General features: G+C 42.2%; 2 protein-coding genes and 2 long non-coding RNA genes across 5 annotated transcripts; 1 reads left to right on the top strand and 3 right to left on the bottom strand.

Moving 5' to 3' along the window:
* Positions 1-497: 497 nt before the first annotated feature.
* Positions 498-7340, bottom strand: LOC138980542 (uncharacterized). Of its 2 annotated transcripts, none has more exons than XR_011460378.1 (2): positions 4406-5510; positions 498-2967 (listed from the first exon to the last, which is right to left on the bottom strand). XR_011460378.1 is itself a non-coding variant. In XM_070353433.1 (2 exons), exon 2 carries the CDS (start codon positions 5447-5449, stop codon positions 4466-4468), a length of 984 nt encoding a protein of 327 aa, XP_070209534.1. In that variant the 5' UTR covers position 5450; positions 7109-7340; the 3' UTR covers positions 3760-4465. The 2 variants fall into 2 exon arrangements, 1 of the variants encoding a protein (XP_070209534.1); XM_070353433.1 differs by lacking the exon at positions 498-2967 and adding an exon at positions 7109-7340 and having other exon boundaries at positions 3760-5450.
* Positions 2000-2533, bottom strand: LOC138979590 (uncharacterized). The gene has a single exon (XM_070352300.1). The coding sequence runs from the start codon at positions 2531-2533 to the stop codon at positions 2000-2002; it is 534 nt and encodes a 177-aa protein (XP_070208401.1).
* An 8-nt stretch (positions 7341-7348) lies between the features above and the next one.
* LOC138980543 (uncharacterized) lies at positions 7349-23786 on the top strand. The gene is made up of 3 exons (XR_011460379.1): positions 7349-7625; positions 8445-8729; positions 19608-23786. It is a non-coding gene; the product is annotated as an uncharacterized lncRNA (long non-coding RNA).
* On the bottom strand, positions 10034-12428 carry LOC138980922 (uncharacterized). Its single transcript, XR_011460496.1, has 2 exons — positions 11259-12428; positions 10034-10860 (listed from the first exon to the last, which is right to left on the bottom strand). It is a non-coding gene; the product is annotated as an uncharacterized lncRNA (long non-coding RNA).
* Positions 23787-24203: the final 417 nt, after the last annotated feature.

Here is a 24203-nt window from a genome sequence, read left to right as displayed (position 1 = left end):
TAGAGTAATGAAAAAAATAACATATAATAGATCTCTTGACTTTGGGGTAGCTCGACTCTGTTGCTGCTAGCTTTCCACTGGGAGGAAGCGATCCGAATTTCCCAGCGATGGGACAATATAGTAATGAAAAAAAATCCTGATAGATCCCTTGACTTTGGAGATGACAAGAAAATATCGGGCGCGTTTACGTGATTTGTAAAACATTTTACAAATCGCGGGGCGCCCCCCGTGATTTGTAAAACATAATGTTTTACATTTGTACAAATCACGGGTTAACAGCAACTCAATTTCTGTTAGACCCTTACAGTTAGTGGGTTTGCTCCGTTTCTAATTTGAACATTAACAGTAATGATAATGAGCAACACATTTTCATTTATGCTGTGCATAAAATCATTTTTGCATGTTCAGATGTGCGAGGATAGACAAGAATTTAAGATAAAAAGTTTTCCGAAACCGGACAATCAGCCAGCGCCAGCCAGCGCCACAGTCACCACCACAACCACATGAAACGTTCATTGCCAGTTTACGCTGAAAATGTTTATTGGTCGACACCACAGGTCGTTCATTTTCAGCGCAGATAATGCATACAAAATCAGTGGAATATTTTCATAAATTCCACAAAAACTATGATTGACATAATCATATACATTGGGTTGTACATTTGCATAAATTCACCAAGAACAAAAATTGTCTTACACATCATAGATGGCATTGTCCACTATGTATTAGCTTACTGTTTTTTGTTCTTGTTTCCAGCTTCACCAACAAGCTGTCAAATTTTACTAGACTGGTCACCGGGTTACTTCCCTTTATCTACCGCTTTCTGCATCCGCTCATTAGACCATCATCAAAAAACTTATATTGGCAACTCTAAAAAACAATAAACATTGTGTTTTAGCCCAATTAAAGCACATCGATTAAATACATAATGTCTGTCATTCACCACCAATCCGGCGGTACGCGCCCACACAACTACGTTATGGTGGAGTAAGGGGATGGCGGTGGGGTTGAAAATTTTCGCACAGTTGTTTGGGACGTCTGGCACTGGCTACCGCAGATGCAGAAATGGCAGAGAGACTGATCTTGGGCCGGCTGGCCAATGGGAAGACGGCATTCCGCTCATTAGTTATGCATATGACCTGTGCTCTGGCACCGTCTATACACCACAATCTCGCTTCTCTTCACACCCAAAAATATCATTTATGCTGTGCATAAAATCATTTTTGCATGTTCAGATGTGCGAGGATAGACAAGAATTTAAGATAAAAAGTTTTCCGAAACCGGACAATCAGCCAGCGCCAGCCAGCGCCACAGTCACCACCACAACCACATGAAACGTTCATTGCCAGTTTACGCTGAAAATGTTTATTGGTCGACACCACAGGTCGTTCATTTTCAGCGCAGATAATGCATACAAAATCAGTGGAATATTTTCATAAATTCCACAAAAACTATGATTGACATAATCATATACATTGGGTTGTACATTTGCATAAATTCACCAAGAACAAAAATTGTCTTACACATCATAGATGGCATTGTCCACTATGTATTAGCTTACTGTTTTTTGTTCTTGTTTCCAGCTTCACCAACAAGCTGTCAAATTTTACTAGACTGGTCACCGGGTTACTTCCCTTTATCTACCGCTTTCTGCATCCGCTCATTAGACCATCATCAAAAAACTTATATTGGCAACTCTAAAAAACAATAAACATTGTGTTTTAGCCCAATTAAAGCACATCGATTAAATACATAATGTCTGTCATTCACCACCAATCCGGCGGTACGCGCCACCACCTGATGACTCACATCAGGTACCGCCACCAATCAAAATCGACCTTTCTCGGAAAGTTGCACTGCACACTTTCTTATAATCCCAGGCTGCACTGCACACCTGTGATCCCATGTTAATGTTCTGCTGCACTGCACGCAGACATGTGCCTGACCTCCCCCTTTCTGTTGCACTGCACACAGAGAGAAGCCCTACGTTTTACCTGATCTACCAGTTGTGCACCCTGATGTAAGACAAGAAAGCGTTAGAAGACCATCTGCCCGCCTGACGGATTTGAGCGTCCGATGCCCCGTTCCGAGCCATGTGGGAGGCACCCCCAATCCTAAAGCTATGCGATTTGAAGTTCTGTTTGGGCAGGCCACAAAATTGGAAAACCAACTGTAGTTGCTCGTTGAATTCCCTGGCCGTTATGGGTGCCCCCGACATAGCTCGGAACAACGGCCCCGTTGCGTTCCCACGAATGCTCATGTAGGCCCGCATGGCCTCTACCGCGCATGGGACGCCTGCCTTGGCTTTCTCTACGGTATGGGTAACTGGTTTTGCGCTAGATTTGAAATTGCGGAACGTTATGGTCAATGCCTGTCCGTCCAGTCGGACATCTCCCCTATGCAATACGTTTTCTGGTTCCCGGGATACCGCCATTTCCCCCACCCGCAATAATGAGTGAAAGGCCAAGGTGCACATAGCCCGGAAACGTATCTTCTCGTAGTTCTCCCCAATGGCCACCTCGCTCTTCTCCATAATTGAGTTAAGGATAGGGACAGTAATGGGCAACCTTGTATCCTTCCCTTTGTCACCCACCCTTTTGCACCCCTGCAGTAGTCTTTTGACAGTATAATCAATAGTGGGATCCCCTAACCCATTCAATTTATGGACGCAACTGATTGCTGAAACTGCGGACATCACCGTTGAAGCCGCCTTCCCTTCCTCATGCAACGAACCAATGTACAGACACACCGCTGCAGTGCTCATTGGCAAGGAAGTAGAAAACCCTCTCTGTTTCAAAAAACTAGTCACGCTCACCCAGGTCCTTCTATATGCTTGTTGTGTCCCTTTGGCGTACGAGGCTGTCAACAGCTCTCCTAGTCGCCTATCCCCCCCAATTGTTCTGGCAGAGGTGAAATCCCAACCGGAAGTGGCTCTGCATGTGGACACAATTGCCGGAACCTCGTCATCTGAAAACGAGACAGCGCATCAGCAATTGCATTGTCAACACCCGCAATGTGTTGTGCTCGGACAACAATATTGTTCCGTAAACAGCACAAGACCAATTGTCTCACCAGAATCATCACCAGGGGTTCTTTTGATGTCTGCTTAGTAATTACGGATACTAAATCTAAATTATCTGTATGAATGACTAAGTATTTGTTCTGAAAGGCCAGCGCCCATGTCTCCAGAGCCAAAACGATAGGATACAATTCCAGTAGGGTGATATTTTGGAGTCGCCACCAGTCGGACCACCTACCCTGAAACCACTGCCTACCGAACAAAGCCCCGTATCCCACTGCCCCGGATGCATCCGTCACTAAATCCAGCTCTTCTGAGGATACTTCCTTGTTCATGAGAAAAAAGCACTTCCCGTTAAATGACTGCAGAAAAGTTAGCCAAGTCTTCAAATCCTCTTTCACCCCTTGGTTCAGCCTCACGAAGAATAGCTGAGAGCGTATGCCTCTAATCAAGTCGATCAATCTCCTCAAGAACGCCCTCCCTGGCACCACTGCCTGGCAAGCAAAGTTCAGCAACCCTATGACCGACTGAATTTCCTTCACTGTTGCTTTCTTCTTTTGTAGTAGGTTCTGTATTTCTTGGGCACACTTCGTGAGTTTTTCCACCGGCAGCCGAATTTCTCTTTCGATTGTGTCTATCTCTATTCCCAGGAATGTCAACCTCGTCTCTGGGCCCTCCGTCTTATCAGGTGCCATGGGAACTCCTATTTCCTCACACAAACCCAGAAATTTGTCTAGGTATTCTTTGCCTAGCTGCTTCGATACTGCCGCAAGGAAAAAATCATCCAGGTAGTGCACTAATGGTATCCCTAACTTCTGAACAGCAATCCACTCCAAAGCCGTGCCTAGTTCTTCGAACAAGTGACAAGACGAAGAACAACCCATCTGAAGCGAAAGATCAACATAAAAACTTCCTTGCCAGCTCAGTACGAAGAGGTTTTGGTCACTAGGGTGAATAGGCAACAACCTAAAAGCTTTCTCCACATCAGTTTTTGCCATAAATGCTGTATTTCCTACTGTCTGCACTAACTGTACTGCATCTTGCACATTGGCATATGACACTGTGGCCATGTCTTCCTCTATGAAATCATTTATGGATGCCCCCTTCGGGTGAGATAGATGATGTATCATCCTATACTTTCCTTTCGTCTTTTTCTCTACCAAGCCGATTGGAGAACATTGGAACTGAGTAAAAGGAATATGCCTAAAGGGACCTACTAACCTCCCCTCTTCTATTTCCTTCTTTATGTGCGCTTCTACTACTTCTGGCATTTCTTCTGCTGACTTCAGGTTCTTCTGAACTACACTATTTGGGGCTCCTGTGAACCCTACCCGGAAACCCTCTCTGAATCCCTGTATTAAAGCCCGCTTCTTCTGTGGATCGTACCCTTCCAGCCACTTTTCCAGCTTGTCCGCCTTCACTGGCGTGGCCCCCGTGCCCCAGTCTTCATTTCTTTCCTTCTCCTGCTTCTTTTCCCCCCCGTCCCGCTCGAAAGGGGTGCCCTTTGGCGCTGCATTTTCGGATTGCGTGTTGCCCCCCACACTGCGAGCAAAAGTGCTTGAAGCCACAATTGGGGCGGCTGCAAGATCCCTGTTCATTGAACTGGAAGCAGAAGCCCCCCACTTTGGCTGGGTTTCCACTTCCAGTCTTCCCCCCTGCGCCACCCTGCGGCTTCTTCTTTCCCCCGTCATGGGTCTGGGTGGCAGGCTCTAAGCGGGTGGTGGCGAACAGGTCCGCGTCGCTGTCCCCCCATGCCCTTTCTCCTGCAGCAATTGCGAGCCGGTAGCGGTAGTCATAGTCCCGCCAATTGCCCTGCAGCTCATGCAGGGTACACACCCGAGCAAAGTGGGCACCCAGGCCCCTGTGTACCTCTTTCGCTCTGTCCTGTAGTATAGTGGTATAAATGTTCCAGGCCTTCACCCACTCTGTGAAGGTTAACAGTTTCTTTTCTTTCTTCTTCTTCTTCTTCTTTTTGTCTTCATCGTCCTCATCCGAGTCCTCCTCCAGCATTTCCTTCGGGTCCGCGGGCAGGAGTATTGCGAACCTAACCGCCACACCGCTCCAGATCTTTTCCTTTATTGTCTTTGGCACGTGTAGGTCAATGGGCAACATTTTCTGGTTGCCGGTTGCCCACGCCTGTGTACCGCTAGTGTTAGATTGCTCACCGGAGTGTCCAGAGTGCCCAGCCATGCCTGAGTTGGATTTTCCACCCGTAGAGGTGGTCGATCCTGCGGGCGATGCCTCAGGCGCCGGCGTCTTGGCGGCCCGAATCTCCGCAATCTCCTTCCTCAGGGCCTTCTGCTCAGCAAGGAGCTGGGTTAGCGACTCCTTCACGCCCATTTCGTCCTCTCCTTCAGCCTCCTCGTCTCGAAACCTCTTCGGGGGCTGCTTTGAGGGACGCCCCGGTCGCTTGGTTGGACGCTTCGACATCCTGAAACATTTCAAAGGCCACTAAGCATCAGGGGCCTATTTTTTTTTTTTTTTTTTTTTTTTTTTTTTTTTTTTTTTTTTTTTTTTTATATATGCAGCACGGGCTGTACCAATAAAACATTCCCCATGAAGTCACAACCGGTTCTACCAAACCAGAACCAACAATGACGTCACTCCAGAAGCTGGAAAGGATATTCCCTCCTATTCCACTCCCGGCATCAAAGCTCTGCGTCTGGCGTCTTCGGTAGAACCCAACCACTTCAGTCTGGGAATAAACCTTGGTACCCCGTTCGTGCTGCATCTACACTCCTATTGTGGTTCTGCCCTCAGCACGAGAGTACACCTAAGAAAACACTGTCAATCTGATCATGCAGCACGGGCTGTACCAATACACATTCCCCATGAAGTCACAACCGGTTCTACCAAACCAGAACCAACAATGACGTCACTCCAAAAGCTGGAAAGGATACCCCATCCTATTCCACTCCCGGCATCAAAGCTCTGCGTCTGGCGTCTTCGGTAGAACCCAACCACTTCAGTCTGGGAATAAACCTTGGTACCCCGTCCGTGCTGCATCTACCCCTATTGTGGTTCTGCCATCAGCACGAGAGGATACCGGCTATCACCATTAGCCCCCACTTCCCTCTCACCCGCTGAACAACCACAACACCTTCTTACCTCATTGGTCTATATGCCGACTGTCCAACAGAACTTTTCTCAGTGCTCTGTACAGTAGCATGTGCCCCGACCCTGACAGATGAATCCCATCTGCTAAAAAATGTTTCTGATACTGAGCAAACTTCTCTGCTGGAGGGAAAGCCACGTAGTGGGGGAACAAACCCACTATCCTGTGTGCCGTTTTCAGCTGTTGATGAAGAAGCCTATTCACCTCCCTGGCTATGTCATTGAAACCCCCCCAGCCACTGTATCTCTGTGTCATCCCTGACACCACCACTACTGAGTTTGCCAATGTTTGCACCCTCACACACAGATGCCACAGCTCACGAAACACTTTATTCGGTGTCGTTCCGGGAACAATATTATTGTCCCCCACCATTAGCACTATCACTCCCCATTTTTTCCGGGTGAAAATGGCCCTGTTCTGTTCTAGCATTGATTCAACGTCGCTTATTTTTCGGCCCCCTCTCCCATCGAATATCTGCTCAAAACCATCAAAACCTAAATCTGGCCGCACCCCCTCATCTGTGTTCACAAATCGCTGAAACCTCCACGTGAAAGAGTGCCCGACCACCGCACAACTTGTAAACATTTTCGCTCCCGCCGTCTTTCTTCACAAAGAAACTAGTCACGTGACCGAGCGATTCGCGTTGCCACTGCTCGGACCAATTTTAATGCCAGGAGAAGATGATACTGTCTTCTTTTCTCCCTGAACACTTTTACTGACGGCTGTCAGCTAATTGTACCATCACCGTCTACCTAGCTATCACCCTCGTTCCTTCGAGTGTCACTCCCGGCAAACGTGAAACCACGTGTTTCTGCCTACGGTGCCACGCTGTCTCCCAGTTTCCCAAACTCCGAACTTTCCTTGCAGACAACTAATTGGCCCCACTCGAGCCTATTACCGCTGTTTCGATCTCAATCGCCCCTCTCGACAATCAAGCAACAAAACAAAACAAAACAAGGTAAAAGTACGTGTACCTTCTCTTTCCAAAATCCTTGAAACGTTGAAAATTTTCGCACAGTTGTTTGGGACGTCTGGCACTGGCTACCGCAGATGCAGAAATGGCAGAGAGACTGATCTTGGGCCGGCTGGCCAATGGGAAGACGGCATTCCGCTCATTAGTTATGCATATGACCTGTGCTCTGGCACCGTCTATACACCACAATCTCGCTTCTCTTCACACCCAAAAATATCATTTTCGCACCTTAACAGGTTCTGATGAACAACCAATGATGAGTCTGGAAGACTGTCCGAAGTATTTTGTGACAAATGAACCAAGCTGCACCTGCGTGGCCGAAAATATTGGAAACTCTTCCAGTGCCATCCTGTGGAAGGATCCAGACGGGAAAACCAACGAGTACCAGACGGGATCGAATTCTTCACTCAGACTCACCTTGAGCACCGTTGATGTCACCTTCAATAAGCGACAATACAAGTGTGACTTGCTGCATAGCTCTGGAGTCCACACCATTTCTTACACTCTCAATATTGCAGGTAGAGCTCACATATGTTCTCCTCAAATGACATAAACATGGGTTGTTTATGTTGTTGTTGTTTTTAAATAAAAAGGCAGTATTTATTAAACTGTTGATGGCTTCTGTAGAAATCGAATGGAATTTTGGCTCACTTTATTCTAGAGACTACCAAAGCGATCAATTATTTGCGTTTGTAGGTTGAAGGGGCGTTAGAAACGTGGAACCATCTGCATTTATTGAAAGAGACCAAGACTGCTACTACTAATGGCTACCTTTAACCTGAAGACTACTTAGGTGAATAATTCTCTTCGCATTTGGTAAAAGACACCAGGTCTGCTATTACTTCAGCACAAAGACTGACATAGTTTACCGATTCATTTAAAATTTTCCATAACTCGCTGTAACAATGAAACCTGTGGGTTTGTATCAAACATAACCAAAGATACAACTGAGGCCAACTGTATTCATTTGCTGACGAAAATCACATCAGGTTCAGAGTGAAAGTAACGAGCAAGTATGACCTTTATACACAGCTGCTAAAAATTAAAGCAACATTTATTATAGCGCAATAATTAGAAATTTATCGAAAGAATCGAAGTTACGAGCAAGCATAACAATATCATGTTCCCGAACATTTACGGAGTTAGAGCAGCAAATAAATTGTTTCTGACTCAATGCCTTTGAAACAGAAGACTGTCATGGGCATTTGCATTTCTTGTCTTATTCGGCGGTGCAGTCTCAACATGGGTAGTATGCATTTGAGACATCAGGGATGTTATACTTTGTACAGGGACCATACACACTCTCAATGACAACCTTTTAATAATCATTTGAACAGTGAGCCCTTCTTCACCAACCCTGGACAATTGTGCTGACACCAACCAACCCTCCAATGACCCCAATGCTGTCTGCACGTGCACGACGACAAGTCTCGGCGAACCAGCAGCCCTGTTTGTTTGGGATGACCCAGAACACAACGCAGTTGTCTTCACTCGAAATGAAACGTCATTGGCTCTTCCCTTCGCTGCTCTGAATGAAACGTATCGTGGACAGGCCTACCGCTGCATCTTGCGGCACATTACTGGAGATTTTGCAATTGAGTACACACCACCCACTCATTATGGTCGGTACAACATCTCTCTCTCTCTCTCTCATTCTCTCTCTTTCTCTCTCTCTCTCTCTCTCTCTCTCTCTCTCTCTCTCTCTCTCTCTCTCTCTCTCTCTCTCTCTCTCTCTCTCTCTCTCTTTTGCTCTTATAATGTTTTCATGTCTGTTTTGTATTCATGTTAGTTAGCAAGGACAGATTGTAAGACTAGGCAACGCCTAAAATCTCCATCCTTCTGTAATAAAGTTTAATCAATCAATCAATCAATCTCTCTCTCTCTCTCTCTCTCTCTCTCTCTCTCTCTCTCTCTCTCTCTCTCTCTCTCTCTATCGCTCTGTGTGTGTCTCTCTCTCTCGCTCTCTCTCTCTCTCTCCCCGCCCGCCTCTTTCTTGCACGCATGTCCGATTTTTTTGACGGACAAATATGACGTTTGGGCTTAATTCTATTTGTTTTAAGAAACAAGAGGCGAAGCCATCAAGGCTCACGTAAGAAATCGACAAACAGTAACACACACACACACACACACACACACACACACACACACACACACACACACACACACACACACACACACACACACACACACACACACACACACAGAAAGAGCATAGGTGAAACTGTGCAAGAAAGCGAGACACTAGATCTAGATCTGTCTGTCTGCATGTAGCCTACTTACAGGGACACGACTGCCAACTAGTCTCGGCCCGCTCAAAATAATAATGACCGAGACTTTCAGTGCTTCCTTCGCGTGACGTCTAACCCTCTTACGTTATAATGTGACGTCAATGTCCCAATAAACATGCCAGAACTGGGCCACTGCTGGCGTTTTGATGGCAATGCCAGTTGCCAGAACTACTGCCATCAAAGGCCCACCTATGGCCCAATGCTGGCATATTACCCGTATGCACATTGGCAAATTGATGGGCCATCACTGGCAAGCCAGCACTTTGCCAGCAAAAACCCATCATTTATTTGCTGGCTTTTTGATGGCTTGCCATCATTTTTCCAGCAATTTTCCAGCAATTTGCCAGCAAAAACCCATCATTTATTTGATGGCTTTTTGATGGCTTGCCATCATTTTGCCATCATTTTGCCAGAATTTTGCCAGCAAAAACCCATCATTTATTTGATGGCTTTTTGATGGCTTGCCATCATTTTGCCATCATTTTGCCAGAATTTTGCCAGCAAAAACCCATCATTTATTTGATGGCTTATTGATGGCTTGCCATCAAAAACCCAGCATTTTGCCAGCATTTCGCCAGCATTTTGCCAGCATTTTGCAGGTTTTTAGTTCCATATTAAAAAAAACTTTTTTCAATATATTTTCCGTTAATGGCCCTTTACCTGCTGAAATTACCGGGCCACAACTGGCCCGGCAAAATGCCATATTTCTGTCTTTACCATTGCCAGCAAAATGCCAATAAGTTGCAGGAAATATACCAATACCACTGATTCGGATAGAATGACGGCTCTATTCATGTACTCGATCTGCACAGTCTTGTTAGCCCATAGATGGTTGTTAGAAGTCTATAAATATGCTTTGTTTTGTCATTTTTTACTGTGAATGTAATAACAATAACAAAACACAGCACATCAATGGACTTTTCAACCCATGCTGGCGGCAAGACGTGCGCAAATAAAGCAAAGGGCAATGCTGTCAAGCTGTACATTAGCAATATGCATATGCGTAATTATCAAATTCATCAGTAAAATGCAATTGAAATGCTAATCACATTTGTCTTGTAACTTATCTGGCAAGTAAAGGCAGTGGTTTTGACAGAATATCGTCATCAACGCAGTTATAGCGGGCACAACAACAATACAGTAATATATATTAAAAACAAAACAAATGTAAAGCTTCCAAACAGCAACGACTCATTACCGAAACATTACAGAAACGTACGCTTTGTTTTCAGTTGCTCACTGTTTTATTTTATTTGTACAGCGTTCTAAATTTCACACTCGAGACATGATGACCAAAGGCAGGAATGTTTCTTGTTCACTTCCCAGTAAACCTCCGTAGGATTGTCTTGATTCTGTCATTTCTCTGTTCGCATCCGCAACGTTGAGATAACGCTTCTTTTCTTTGTCCTGACGTCGTAGCCTACGGTAAGCCATTGAAACTCTCAAGTCCTCCTGCCGTTCACCTCTTGAAACATGAAAGCAAACGAGTTTTGTTGGTTTTAATTCATTATTCCATATCACACACACACACACACACACACACACACACACACACACACACACACACACACACACACACACACACACACAACCAAACAACCAAACAAACGCAAGCATACACGCAGGCATGCAAGCAAACAGCACACGCACGCACGCACGCGCGCGCGCTCACACACACACACGCGCACACACACACGCACACACACACACACACACACACACACACACACACACACACATGTATACACACACAGAGGCATTCTCACAGACAGGACGACTTCTTGTAATCTATCATATTTTCTGAACTGACTAAAATGCCAAGCAGAAGTAAGGGGTCAACAGGAATATGTATTTTGATCTAACCTGCGAAGCTTACGTTGTCTCGGACAGCTCTCTTGCGTTTCTCTCAGGAACTGAGACCCAGGCGAGCTGCATCTTATCCAGTTGGGCAGTCAGACACTTGCACAAATCTTTGTCCTGGAGTGAATAGACACATACTCAATGTCAACATTCACAAGATGCAATTTGTTTGGTTACAAGTAAGCTTATGGTAATGCCTATGGTGCTTTTCTTTTGACAGAGACAAAACAAACTCAATCACACAAAGAAAGGAAAAAGGCACACACACACACACACACACACACACACACACACACACACACACACACACACACACACACACAACCGCGCGCGCGGGCGCACACACACACACACACACACACAACCGCGCGCGCGGGCGCACACACACACACACACACACACACACACACACACACACACACACACACACGCACGCGCGCAGATTCTTTCTTACAGAGAGGACGACTTCTTAAAGTCTATTATATTTTGCGAACTGACTCAAACGTCCAGCAGAAGAAAGTTGAAAAAAAGACCGACAACGGAGGAAAAGAACAAGAAGATACTAGATCTAACGCCGTTGCGACGACCTGCTCACACAACTGTTTGTGAAACTCACCACGCTTGCTTCTAGCCGGAGGAGATCGGACGCGTACTGAAATCGAAGAAGGTGCTTTGGAAATTCCTTGAAGTTGAATGCAAAACAAATAACCGGACATCTGCAGAACCACCGCGGGCCGGATTTAGTTGACAATGCGTCATCATCACGAGTGACGTCAAGATATTTCGACATTTGTTTGTACATTACGTCACTCCAAGTGAGAAAGTCATACCGCTGTGCTGTCGCAGATCTTCTTGCCAGCAATTATCCAGCATTGGCCCACTGCTGGCGTGCCAGCAAAAACCCACCTATAATTGCCAGCAAATCGCCACCTATGGCCCAATGCTGGCAAACAAGCACTGGGCCACCAATGGCGTGCCAACAGTGGGCCAATTAAGGCATTTTACTGGCCGACAATATTACTGGAATGCCAGAGATGGGCCAGTGATGGCAAGCCATAACTGGGCCTTTGTTGGCAAACCATAATTGGCCCAGTGTTGGTTTTTTTATGGCCAGCTTTACCAAACTTGCCAGCAAAAAGCCAGCAGTGGCCCAGTTCTGGCATGTTTATTGGGGTAATGTGACGTCTTCAAATGTTCGAGTTTCTACCACAGACATACACACGCACGCACGCACGCACATACGCACGCACGCACAGACAGACAAAAGTTAGCATCGCATAGGCTACACTTACCTGAGCCAAAAACAAGTTGCGTAAGGCGAACTTACTACAGTTAGTCAAGCTGTGGAACTCACAGAATGAAACTGAACGCACTGTATTTTTTCACTATGACCGTAGTCCGCCGCTCGTGAAAAAGGCAGTGAAATCGACGAGCCTGTTTAGAGCGGTAGTGGTTGCGCTGTGGTGCATTGCACGCTTTACTGCACCTCTCTTCGTTTTAACTTTCTGAGCGTGTTTTTAATCCAAACATATCATATCTATATGTTTTTGGAATCAGGAACCGACAAGAAATAAGATGAAATTGTTTTTAAATCGATTTCGGAAATTTTATTTTAATCATAATTTTTATGTTTTTAATTTTCAGAGCTTGTTTCTAATCCGAATATAACATATTTATATGTTTTAGGAATCAGAAAATGATGTAGAATAAGATGAACGTAATTTTGAATCGTTTTATAAAAAAAATAATTTTAATTACAATTTTCAGAGTTTTAATGACCAAAGTCATTAATTAATTTTTAAGCCACCAAGCTGAAATGCAATGCCAAAATCCGGCCTTTGTCGAAGATTGCTTGGCCAAAATTTCAATCAATTTGATTGAAAAATGAGGGTGTGACAGTGCCGCCTCAACTTTTACAAAAAGGCGGATATGACGTCATCAAAGACATTTATCGAAGAAATGAAAAACTTGTCTTGGGATATCATACCCAGGAAACCTCATATAAAGTTTCATGAAGATCGGTCCAGTAGTTTTCTCGGAATTGATCTATACACACACACACACACACACACACACACACACACACACACACACACACACACACACACACACACACACACACATACACCACGACCCTCGTCTTGATTCCCCCTCTATGTTAAAACATTTAATCAAAACTTGACTAAATGTAAAAACGAATACTAATACTTACTGTCTCTTAACGACACTAAGCCTTCAATTCAAAGTCCAGAACTTTCTATCATGCTGATACCACAAAGCACGTTTCGTTCCTACTTGGGAATGTTGACAGGTTCTTTTAACAGATAGACAGATAGATTGCTAACGATCCAAACTCAGAATCGAAGCACAAGCAAGGTTAGTCACGGGAACATTCATTTTTTGACAAAACAAGACATTCACAAGTACATCCAGACCCATTGGTCTTTATGTTGGACAGACAGACAGACACATAATTATGAGGTAAATGCAACACATATAACACTTTGCTGAGTGCGTGTCATATGATCTCTGGTAAGATGGTCAGAACTGGTTTTTGTTTCAGCCATTTTTTGACAACCTTTCAACTGCTGAAGACTATTTCATTTACATATTTTCCTTCGTAGAGATAATTTTTATGTTAGCTATTCGAAGAATTCAACAGTTATTAAAATGTATCCCGGCAGGTTTCACAATCTTTAATCACAGACTTCCTTTTTTTTCAACAAAATCAATCTTGACAGAGACCTTTGAAATAATGTTTTTATTAAAGCCTTACATCCTCCTGGATGGAATCAAGACAAAAACTTGTATGCAGACGCATTCTTGTCGACATAATGTGATATCTTGTTACAGTACTCTATCAAACAAAGGGATAGACTTAAACAGAATTGGATAACCATTTATTCAAAGAATATTGTCCAGAGGCTTTAATAAATTAGCAATAACAATGCAAGCAAAATATCATTTCCGAGCTCAGTGAAAAAAGCAGCAAATAAGGACTAATTATGGGAATTCCGTTCTTCTCAACTGCTATTTCGCTGTGATGCACGTCATGAGCATACCTTCAAAAAGTAACAATGTTAATTGCACTCCATTTCTCTTTTTTTTTTTTTTAAAGTAGAATCATTGACCAATGAAAATAAAACGATCTTGGAAAAAAAGTTGCATATTCTTAGTAATAAATACCTGAAAATGTAACCCTACCCTCTAAATGGTGACATCATGACAGCGAAAAAAAATACCGAACAAGTCATGTGAAGCGATAATAAAACATTAAGTTGATTTGAAACTAAAAGATCAACATTGGAACCAGGGACGAGTCATTAACAATGCTAGTGAGATTTGGCTAGCCGAAAGCAGAAGACCGAGACGGGTTGCCTCTGCGATGCATATGAACAAAAAAAGGCGATTTTTCTCATTTGAGCAGATTTTCACACTAAGCAAGACATATCTGTTTATACATTGGGATCCAGGAAATCGAAAGGATACAATACAATGACTTTTGAATCTGTAATCAAAAGTGTTATTATTATTTGCAATTTTTAGAATGTTATGTAACAAATTTAATAATACAATTCTGAACTTACATAACTTGACGAAATGTAGGCCTAAAACAAGTCGCGTGAAGCGATATATAAACCTGTAGTCAATCTATAGGCATCAAATTGAAGGATAAACTCAAAAAAACAGTCATCGGCGAGACTAAATTCAGATAGTCTCGGTTAACCATACCCGAAAACCGTCACGGGTCACACTCGTCTCCGCGAAGCATACTCAACCTGTTTTCTTTAATTCTGAACGCGTTTTTAAAGTAAACATTTCATATGTATATATATTTTAAATCAGAAAAAGATAAGAAGTACAATGCAGTAATGTTTGAATCTGTAATGACATATTTGTTATTGATGACAATTTTAATGAGCGAACTTATTCGCTTATTTTCAAGCTACCTAGCTCTAATGCAATATCAAAGTCCCGACTGAGTCAAAGATTACTTGACAGTTCCGCCCCAACTATCACAAAAACGGAAAAGACGTCCTCAAAGACTGTGGCAGAGTACCTTAACGCAGTCCTAGTATATCCACTGCAGACTGAACTGTGGCATAGAACCTGGACGCAGTCCCAGTATATCCACTACAGACTGAACTGTGGCATAGTACCTGGACGCAGTCCCAGTATATCCACTACAAACTGAACTGTGACATAGTACCTGGACGCTGTCCCAGTATATCCACTACAGACTGAACTGTGATATAGTACCTGGACGCTGTCCCAGTATATATCCACTACAGGCTGAACTGTGGCATAGTAATTGGACGCTGTGTCAGTATATCTACTACAGACTGAACTGTGGCATAGTACCTGGACGCTGTCCCAGCCCACTGCAGACTGAACCTTAATTGGCACAAGAATCAGAGAGGAAGAGGTAACCTTAGCCAATGGTGAAAAGGTGGTTAACAACAACCAAGGGCTGTTCTCTGATTCTGAGTCTTGCCATTTCCACTTGAACATCAGCGCACACTTTGATCTTTTTTTTTAAATCCAAGTTGAGGAGATGCAGACCATCGAGAGTGTTGGCTCTACTTAGAGCAAGATGAGATCATTACACCCTAAAAGTGTGCACAGTTTTAGAGGTCTAGCTTGAAAAACATCAGAGATAACCCCAACGTTAAGGTTTTTTGTCTACGGACATGGGGACGGACACATGTGAATCCTAATACTCACCATTACATAGGTGAGTCAAAAACACTGCCATAAAGTTTGGCATTTGGAAAGTTAAAACAAGTCGCGTAAGGCGAAATTACTACATTTAGTCAAGCTGTGGAACTCACAGAATGAAACTGAACGCACTGCATTATTTCACAATGACCGTAGTCCGCCGCTCGTGCAAAAGGCAGTGAAATTAACGAGCCTGTTTAGTGCGGTAGTGGTTGCGCTGTGCTGCATAGCACACTTTTCTGTACGCTTCGTTTTAACTTTCTGAGCGTGTTTTTAATCCAAACATATCATCTATATCTATATAGGGCTTGTGTGTGTGTGTCTGTCTGTCTGTCACTTCGCGATGCACGGCCAAAGTTCTCGATGGATCTGCTTCAAATTTGGTGGGCATATTCAGGTAGACCCCGGACACAATCTGGTCGATGAAAATTTTCAACACGTGCTCTAAGCGCGGCGCGGTGAACCGATTTTGGTTTTTCTGTAGATCCATTTCCAGTAACTCTTCCTTATCTTCTCCAGTGTTTTGCGCGTTTATCTTCCTTCCTTCGTGTGGCGTCAATCACGTCAACACGTGCTCTAAGCTGGCGAAGCCGGCGAACCGCCACGCTGCATACTCCGTCTCGCGATCATCCCGGTGTCACGATTTCATCTTGGCTGTGTACATATTTCCCCCTCAAGATATACTCAAGACTGAAATGTTGTTTCCTGGTAAAATTAAGAAGTGAAATTATTTATGGACAAAAAGCATGTCAGTTTCTTGCATGTGAAGAAAATTGGTGGTAACATTTAATAGATTTCACCCCCAAAATCGAATTCTTCGAAAACGTGTACTGAGTGGTTACGTCCCTTGAGTAAGAAGGACGACATTTTAGGATGAATCAAATTTCTAAGTTAAATAAAACAAATTGGTTGGACAAATTTGGCCCCATGAATGTAAGGTACACAAGGTTGCTCATCAGTACTATCGAAGGGTGTTTTTTTGTTCAATGTAGAGTTTATACTAGATCAACGAGGCCGAGAAGCGAAATATCAACACGGCGAAAGATGAAGACGTCACACCGGCGGAGCCGGTGCGAACCTCCACGCTGCATACTCCGTCTCGCGATCCACCCGACGAAGCGGGTAATCATCTAGTATCTATATATTGTTTTTGGAATCAGGAACCGACAAGGAATAAGATGAAAGTGTTTTTAAATTGATTTCGTAAATTTTATTTTAATCATAATTTTTATACTTTTAATTTTCAGAGCTTGTTTTTAATCCGAATATAACATATTTATATGTTTTTGGAATCAGAAAATGATGAAGAATAAGATAAACGTAATTTAGGATCATTTTATAAAAAATAATTTTAATTACAATTTTCAGATTTTTAATGACCAAAGTCATTAATCAATTTTTAAGCCTCCAAGCTGAAATGCAATACCAAAGTCCGACCTTCGTCGAAGATTGCTTGGCCAAAATTTCAATCAATTTGATTGAAAAATGAGGGTGTGACAGTGCCACCTCAACTTTTACAAAAAGCCGGATATGACGTCATCAAAGACATTTATCGAAAAAATGACTGGGGATATCATTCCCAGGAACTCTCATGTAAAATTTCATAAAAGATCGGTCCTATATGATCGTGACTGGCTGTCTTTCCAAGTTGGAACGTTTTCAATCTGCTGTCTGACGTCATCAAAGTGTTGAAAAACGTACGGCGATGTCTATAAAACTCTCACTTGACCACAACATTCACAATGCCGTGCATTCAAGGATTGAAAAAAACACGGGCATTGATCAGACACAGTCATTGAATGTTGTTATTTTACACATGAATCTGCTTAACATTTGGTAAGAAATGACCGTCAATCTAGTAGTGCCGGGCGGTCGTGAGAATTCAAGGTTTTCAGAGACAGACAGTAAATAACGTGTTCTGAAATAAACACATGCCGAAAAATTCTTTAGTCAGCCAGTTGATCATCTGCCTGACAACGGATAGGAAGTGTAAAATTGGTCGCATCATGACAATTTGCTGTGTATGGCGGTTTTAAAAGACGATTTGTCTGCAGGGCGGTCGTGAGAAAAAATGAGACGGACACCTTGCTCGAGTGACAAAATGACCAAGCGCAAGTAGAATAAGCCGTAGTTAGCCTTTCAAAACCATTTCATGTCGTGATTTGATGGAAATTCCTACTTATTAAAAGCATTTTACGTCCAAACCTTTTGACAGCCATTCAAACTGAACAGATTTGTAATTAATGTTTTTGAGACGGACACATTTAGAAAAAAGACCGTTTACTTCGCATGCGATTGTATCGAATAAATATAAACACATTCATTGGTTTTTTTTTAACTAAGTGTGTTCATCTATCTCTGTTCTTTGGTTTCTAATGTACTTTTAACTGGATTTCTTTGTGTGTTTTTGTACTGGTGCCTTTGTCTATTGCAATGTGGCTAAAAAGGGAAATCGTGTCCGTCTCATTTCTCACGACCGACCTACCTCTTTCGCAGGTGGGGAATACAAACTTGACTTGAATTCGATCAAAGTTTATTTTTCATATGTAAATTCCGAGGACATTCGACATAGACCAGTGAAAATTCACGACTAAACAAAACGAAACGTTTTATTTAATATCAAAGTCAGGGACATACCCGACTCTGAAGACTGTGAAACCTGTCCTCTTTGCATTGAAACATTAAAATTGAAGACGTTCTGTCGTGCCTCATGATTCTGAATAAGCATATGAGTTATGAAGCTAGGTTTGTGCAACTGCTGTTCTAACATCTAGCACTTTCACTGGAAGAAACGTAACTCGTGACAGATCAACTAAAAGTTGTCCGAAACGTGAAGTCCCTAACGAGTCTCATTTTAAACAAATGTCGTGCTATTACAATGACCCGTACAGAAAAGATGTTACTTTAAAAAAAATAATGAGCGGCTAGAAAAAAAGAAATAGAGAATACTACATGGCTTGCTGTGTCGTACCAGATTTACACGAGTTGTTTTTTTAAATATTGAACTGCGAGCGAAAGCGAGCTGTTCCCTATTTGAAAAAACAACGAGTGTAAATCTGGTACGTAACAGCAAGCCATGTAGTATTCTGTTTATCCTACATGCTGTACTTACGTGTATTTTACTGAAAATGTCCTGCAGTCGAGGCAGCTAAATTGAAGACGCTTGTTTTGGAACCTCGATCTTTTCTAAAACCTTGTGCAATCTATTACGTCAAAGTAAAGAAACGTCACTCTTAAAGTGTGGCGTGACGTGTTAGTTCTAAAAATTCATCGAGGGTAATTAGCGAGCGCAATATTTTTTCTATAATGACGTTTGTCTCGGTGACTTTGGCATCACAAGCAGAGGAAAAACAGGTCCCTGCCAGACTTGCTTGACATGACCTCATTTACATGATATAAACACGTGTGATTTGAACGATTATTATCTCCCGAGTGTCTCTCTCACGTATGTAGGATAAAAGACAAAATGATTCGGTTGGTAATACAAGCTTATGGCGCTGCTGCTGCTTATGACGATGTTGTGTGTGTGTGTGTGTGTGTGTGTGTGTGTGTGTGTTTGTATTTGTGTGTGTGTGTGTGTGTGTGTGTGTGTGTGTGTGTGTGTGTGTGTGTGTGTGTGTGTGTGTGTTTCAGAAGACGAGAAGAAGGGCAGCTTATCCGGTGGTGCGATTGCTGGGATTGTCCTGGGAACCATTGCTTTCATTTGTTTAATACTGGCGGCAATGTGCTTCATCCGCAGACGTTTTAAGAAGTAAATAGTTGTAAAAAAAATATGTTCTAAGAAGAAAATGTCTGCCGTTTTCATACATTTGATAACAACGTGCCTATTGGAAGAAGGCAGTTTATTTTGAGAAAGAAAACAATCCTGACAGACAGACAGACGAACAGAGAGACGAAACGAGAGACAGACATACATTATCTGTTTTTGTTGTATAATTACCCAGTGGACCGGAAACTCCACCTAATCCCAAAGTTGGAAAGTTGGAATCCACGAATAATTTGATAATAAAATGTAATCTACAGAAAATATAATCGATAGGAAATCAGAACAAGTAAAACCAAGCATATTTTGCACCTCAGTAGAAGGAACAAAACCGTCCAATTGCAACACTAAAATGCATGGTTTTGTTCCTTTTGAAACAAGTCTTTTTAATTGCGTTTTTGACACCCTGAATCCCCGCTTGTTATTTGCCTCTGATGAAAATAACATTCAACAAGAACGCTGAAGCGTCATTAACCATTCAGTCAAGCGAACGCATGCTAAAATACGTCCGCTTTCCTTTCACCTTCCGAAACACACACACACACACACATACACACAAACATACACAAACACACACACACGCACGCACGCGCACACACACACACACACACACACACACACACACACACACACACACACACACCCACACATCGAATCACAATCAAAATCACAATATCTGCACACACACGCGAGCGTGCGCATCTAAGAAGTCGCGGTTTACTTAATTTTTAGCCCATGTTGCAATCCACTACAACAAAACTGTATATTTTCGGATAGAGGAGGCAATACAGAATTCAATGATGTTACCTTTGTGATTCAAATATCGACTTTTACGAAATCGGCTATATTTGTGTGAACATTTCACAACTAAATCTTTAAGGTACCAAGCTGAAATGCGAGCCCATAGTCTGCACAAGTCAAAGGTCATGTAACGAAAATTTAAAACAAATTGATTAAAAACTGTAGTCGTGAGAGTGCCGTTTCAACTAATACAAGCGGTCAAATATTACGTCATCAAATTAAAAATCGTCAAAAAGGGTTTGAAAGAAATTCTCTCAAAATATCTGCACCAATGTTTATAACAATCCGTCCAGTAGTTTTTGAGAAATGCCTTTCACAGGCACACACACTCGCACACACACGCACGCACACACACACACACACACACACACACACACACACACACACACACACATCGGGAGACAAACCTCGCTCGCCGCTCTTGTTAAAACATTCACTCACTAATTACTTGACTGAATGTAAAAATACTGACCCACCGCATTCAACCGTATTCTGCTTTTAAAACTGGTACGCATTTTATGTTCTGTGTTATAATTATATTGGTCAATGTTTGATTCTGTCTGTGTTTTTGTTCAAATTTGTTTTCGACTTGATGCACTTTTTTTTAGGCCGATACTTCTACCACAAAAACAGTTTTGGAAGAACCAAGTTGAGGGTACAAACTGCCGTTTTAATTTTGTGCGGACAGACTTTCTCATTTCTTAATCAATTACGTTTGAGTCACTCCCTTGTTGGTTTTCTTGGCCACTAACAACGGACATGGGATGACTGCAGACATGATTCAAATCTTAAGACCTTAGATCAAAAGAGATGTGTCTTCTTCTTCCTGTCGTTCGCTTTTTAGATCGTCAGTCCGGACTGCAGGGCGAAACGTGCTGTCCTCTCCAATTCCTCTTTGGGGCCGTATAGCTTCTTTTGTAGCGCTGTCTCCTCTGGCCAGGTGGTGTCCCTCAGAGCACTGTGGTATGGACAAGCCTGCAGGATGTGCTCTGCTGTCTGATTCTTGCCACACGGACATAGGGGGGAGGGAACCAGCTTCAGCTTTGTGGCCATATGATGGTTTGGTCTGGTATGTCCAGTGCGGAGTCTGAGTAGGACGACTTGTTCTTCACTTTGGAGCAGGTGGTAGTCATCTTTCTCCGCTCTGGTTTTCCTCTTGTTTTTGATGAGATGTGTCTGAAATAAAAGGATTTGATTATGAATTTTGCTGCCGACCCTTGCCTGCTTTACCTGCTTTGAATATGTAGGAATTGGATACAGGTTATTCTTGTTAGAAGCCGAAACACACAACTTTTTTTCCTTTTTGATAGTTTTGCTTAATATTTGACGAAAGGACATGTCGAGACCTGAGACGAACTTTGTCTCCCTAAGTACGTGTGTGTGTATGTGGTTCTTTTTGTAAACACACCTACTAAGTATATATTTTTCTTAGTGTAAATTGGAATGTATATACTATGCAGAGTTTTGAATGATGTAAAGTCTCTTTTTTATGAAAGAATGTATCTAATGAATGTAAATTGCTAAAACAGGCTAACATTCAACAATGAATGATTTTAATATCAATGGTTCACAAACAAATATTTAGTCGGCTATCTTGTTTTTATGCAGAATTTTTGTTGTTGACTTATTTGTCCCTCATTATTGTCCACGGTATTTGTTCTCCATATTAAGAACATAGTGCATATATTTTATTTTTTCGTATCACCAGAAGATTTGTAATGAGATTGAATCAAGCTTAATGTATCTTGGAAACTTTGCCCTTTCTTTGCCCAGGGGACCATTTTTATCATATATGTACTGCAATGAGAGTTTTGAAATACACAGTCTTCTATTATATCGCCATTGGTTAACATTTCAACAAGCAACTCCCTTTGGAAAAATAACAGTTATTAAGAGTTTGGCGCTGTCTAAGTTAACTCATCTGTTATGAGTTTAACAGACCCTGCCTGATGCGAAGTTTTTGTTTGATTTGAATTTAAGTTATTTTTTTCTTCCTGTGGGATAGCAAGAAGGCTAGAATAAAGAGAATTGTAGCGTATCAGTCGTATGAAGTTAAAGGGCTCAAAATGGTGGATTTGAAACTTTTTTGTCAGCTCTAAAGATTTCCTGGTTACAGCGAGTTCTTTGTAGCGAAGGAAAAGCAGCGAAACTTTTTACAAGCGCTATGTACACTTGCACATACTATTCACAAGAGCCGTCGCGATATAACCTTCGTGGTTGAAAACGACGTTAAACACCAAATAAAGAAAGATTCACAAGAGAGGAGGTAAGTTTGGAAACATATTAATACACAGAGTTCAGAATCCTTTCTGGAGAGATGTTTGTAAACATTATAACCATTTGGCACCATCTCCTTGGATGATTGTGCCTCAGAGCGTCTGTATTATAAGTAGAGGTTACATGCCGAGTCATACGCACGCAAACACACACACACACCCACACACACACACACACACACACACACACACACACACAAACACAAACTTACTCACTCAGTCAAATTGATAGTCATCTAAACAAGCTGAATAACTTTTGTAGTTTGGACATTTTTAAGTGGTCCTTTTTTGGCAAGAAAGTATTTTTAGGTTTGGATAGTTACCTGTTTGACTGGTTTGCAACACAAACCAGGCAGCATAACAATGAACCTCATTCCATGTAAAACATGAATCTTTTGTTGCGTGATTTTATGTTATTTCATAAACTTTGAGCTGCTTCCTTGACTAAAGTTTACATGTCTGAGTAAGCATCTTCTCTTTTTGGTCATACAGCAGAGCATTTGGGTTATACAGAAGATTGAAATGTTTTTGCAGTAAATAAGCTTATTGTGTCAGAAAAATGCACCTTTGTCGCTTTGACAAGGTACGTTCGTTGCATGTAGTGTTTTAAACCTGCTTGAATTATTTAGGGCAAATCATTTTGTGTGTTAATTGTATTTGCAAGGATTTTAAACATGTAATTTTCAAAGGTTAACATTTTAGAAATGTTCAGTGCTTATTACTGTTTGGACTTTATGAATTGAATAGAACTGGAATAATGTGAGCTATTTGTGCACTGTTTCTTTTCATTTATTATTGTAAATATGAGTTGCCTTCAGTTTCTCAACAGTAATTGTAAACAAAATGTCATCCTATTTATTTGAAATATGTTCTTTTCTAGTTTTAGTACTTAGTATTTCTTGATTTGTTTGTTAACAGGGAGTCCATGTATTCATCTATTGTAGTCCGCTTAATAAAGTATCAGAAAATATCCATCCTGCACCTATGACTCCTTTTTTTTTTTACAAATGGATAACTGTTGAATGAATAATTACCCACACCATTCAGTATGGTTACATTGTTTTTGTTGTTGTTGTTGTTGTTGTTGTTGTTGTTGTTGTTGTTATTGTTGTTGGTGTTGGTGGTGAATGCTGTTTTTATATGTTACACTCTTACTTTCTGCCTATGTCTTAATCCCAAGCGCAAGACAAATTCTTCTATGTGAAAATTGAAGCCAATAAAATTTGAGTTGAGTTGAGTTGAGTTGAGTTGGTGGTGTTGGTGGTGGTGGTTATGTTGTGGACTTGTAAGCACATGGACATTGCAGATTGGTCTCATTGAACAATAAAGATCGTGTATTAGCGTGTGGGTGTCGGTGTGGATATGGGTGGGTAGGTTGTGAGCGTTTGG

Source organism: Littorina saxatilis, linkage group LG11 (genome assembly GCF_037325665.1).
Source record: "Littorina saxatilis isolate snail1 linkage group LG11, US_GU_Lsax_2.0, whole genome shotgun sequence".
Taxonomy (NCBI): Eukaryota; Metazoa; Mollusca; class Gastropoda; order Littorinimorpha; family Littorinidae; genus Littorina; species Littorina saxatilis.
The sequence above is the reverse complement of the archived record's forward strand: the minus strand, read 5'-3'. Positions and strand labels throughout refer to the sequence as shown.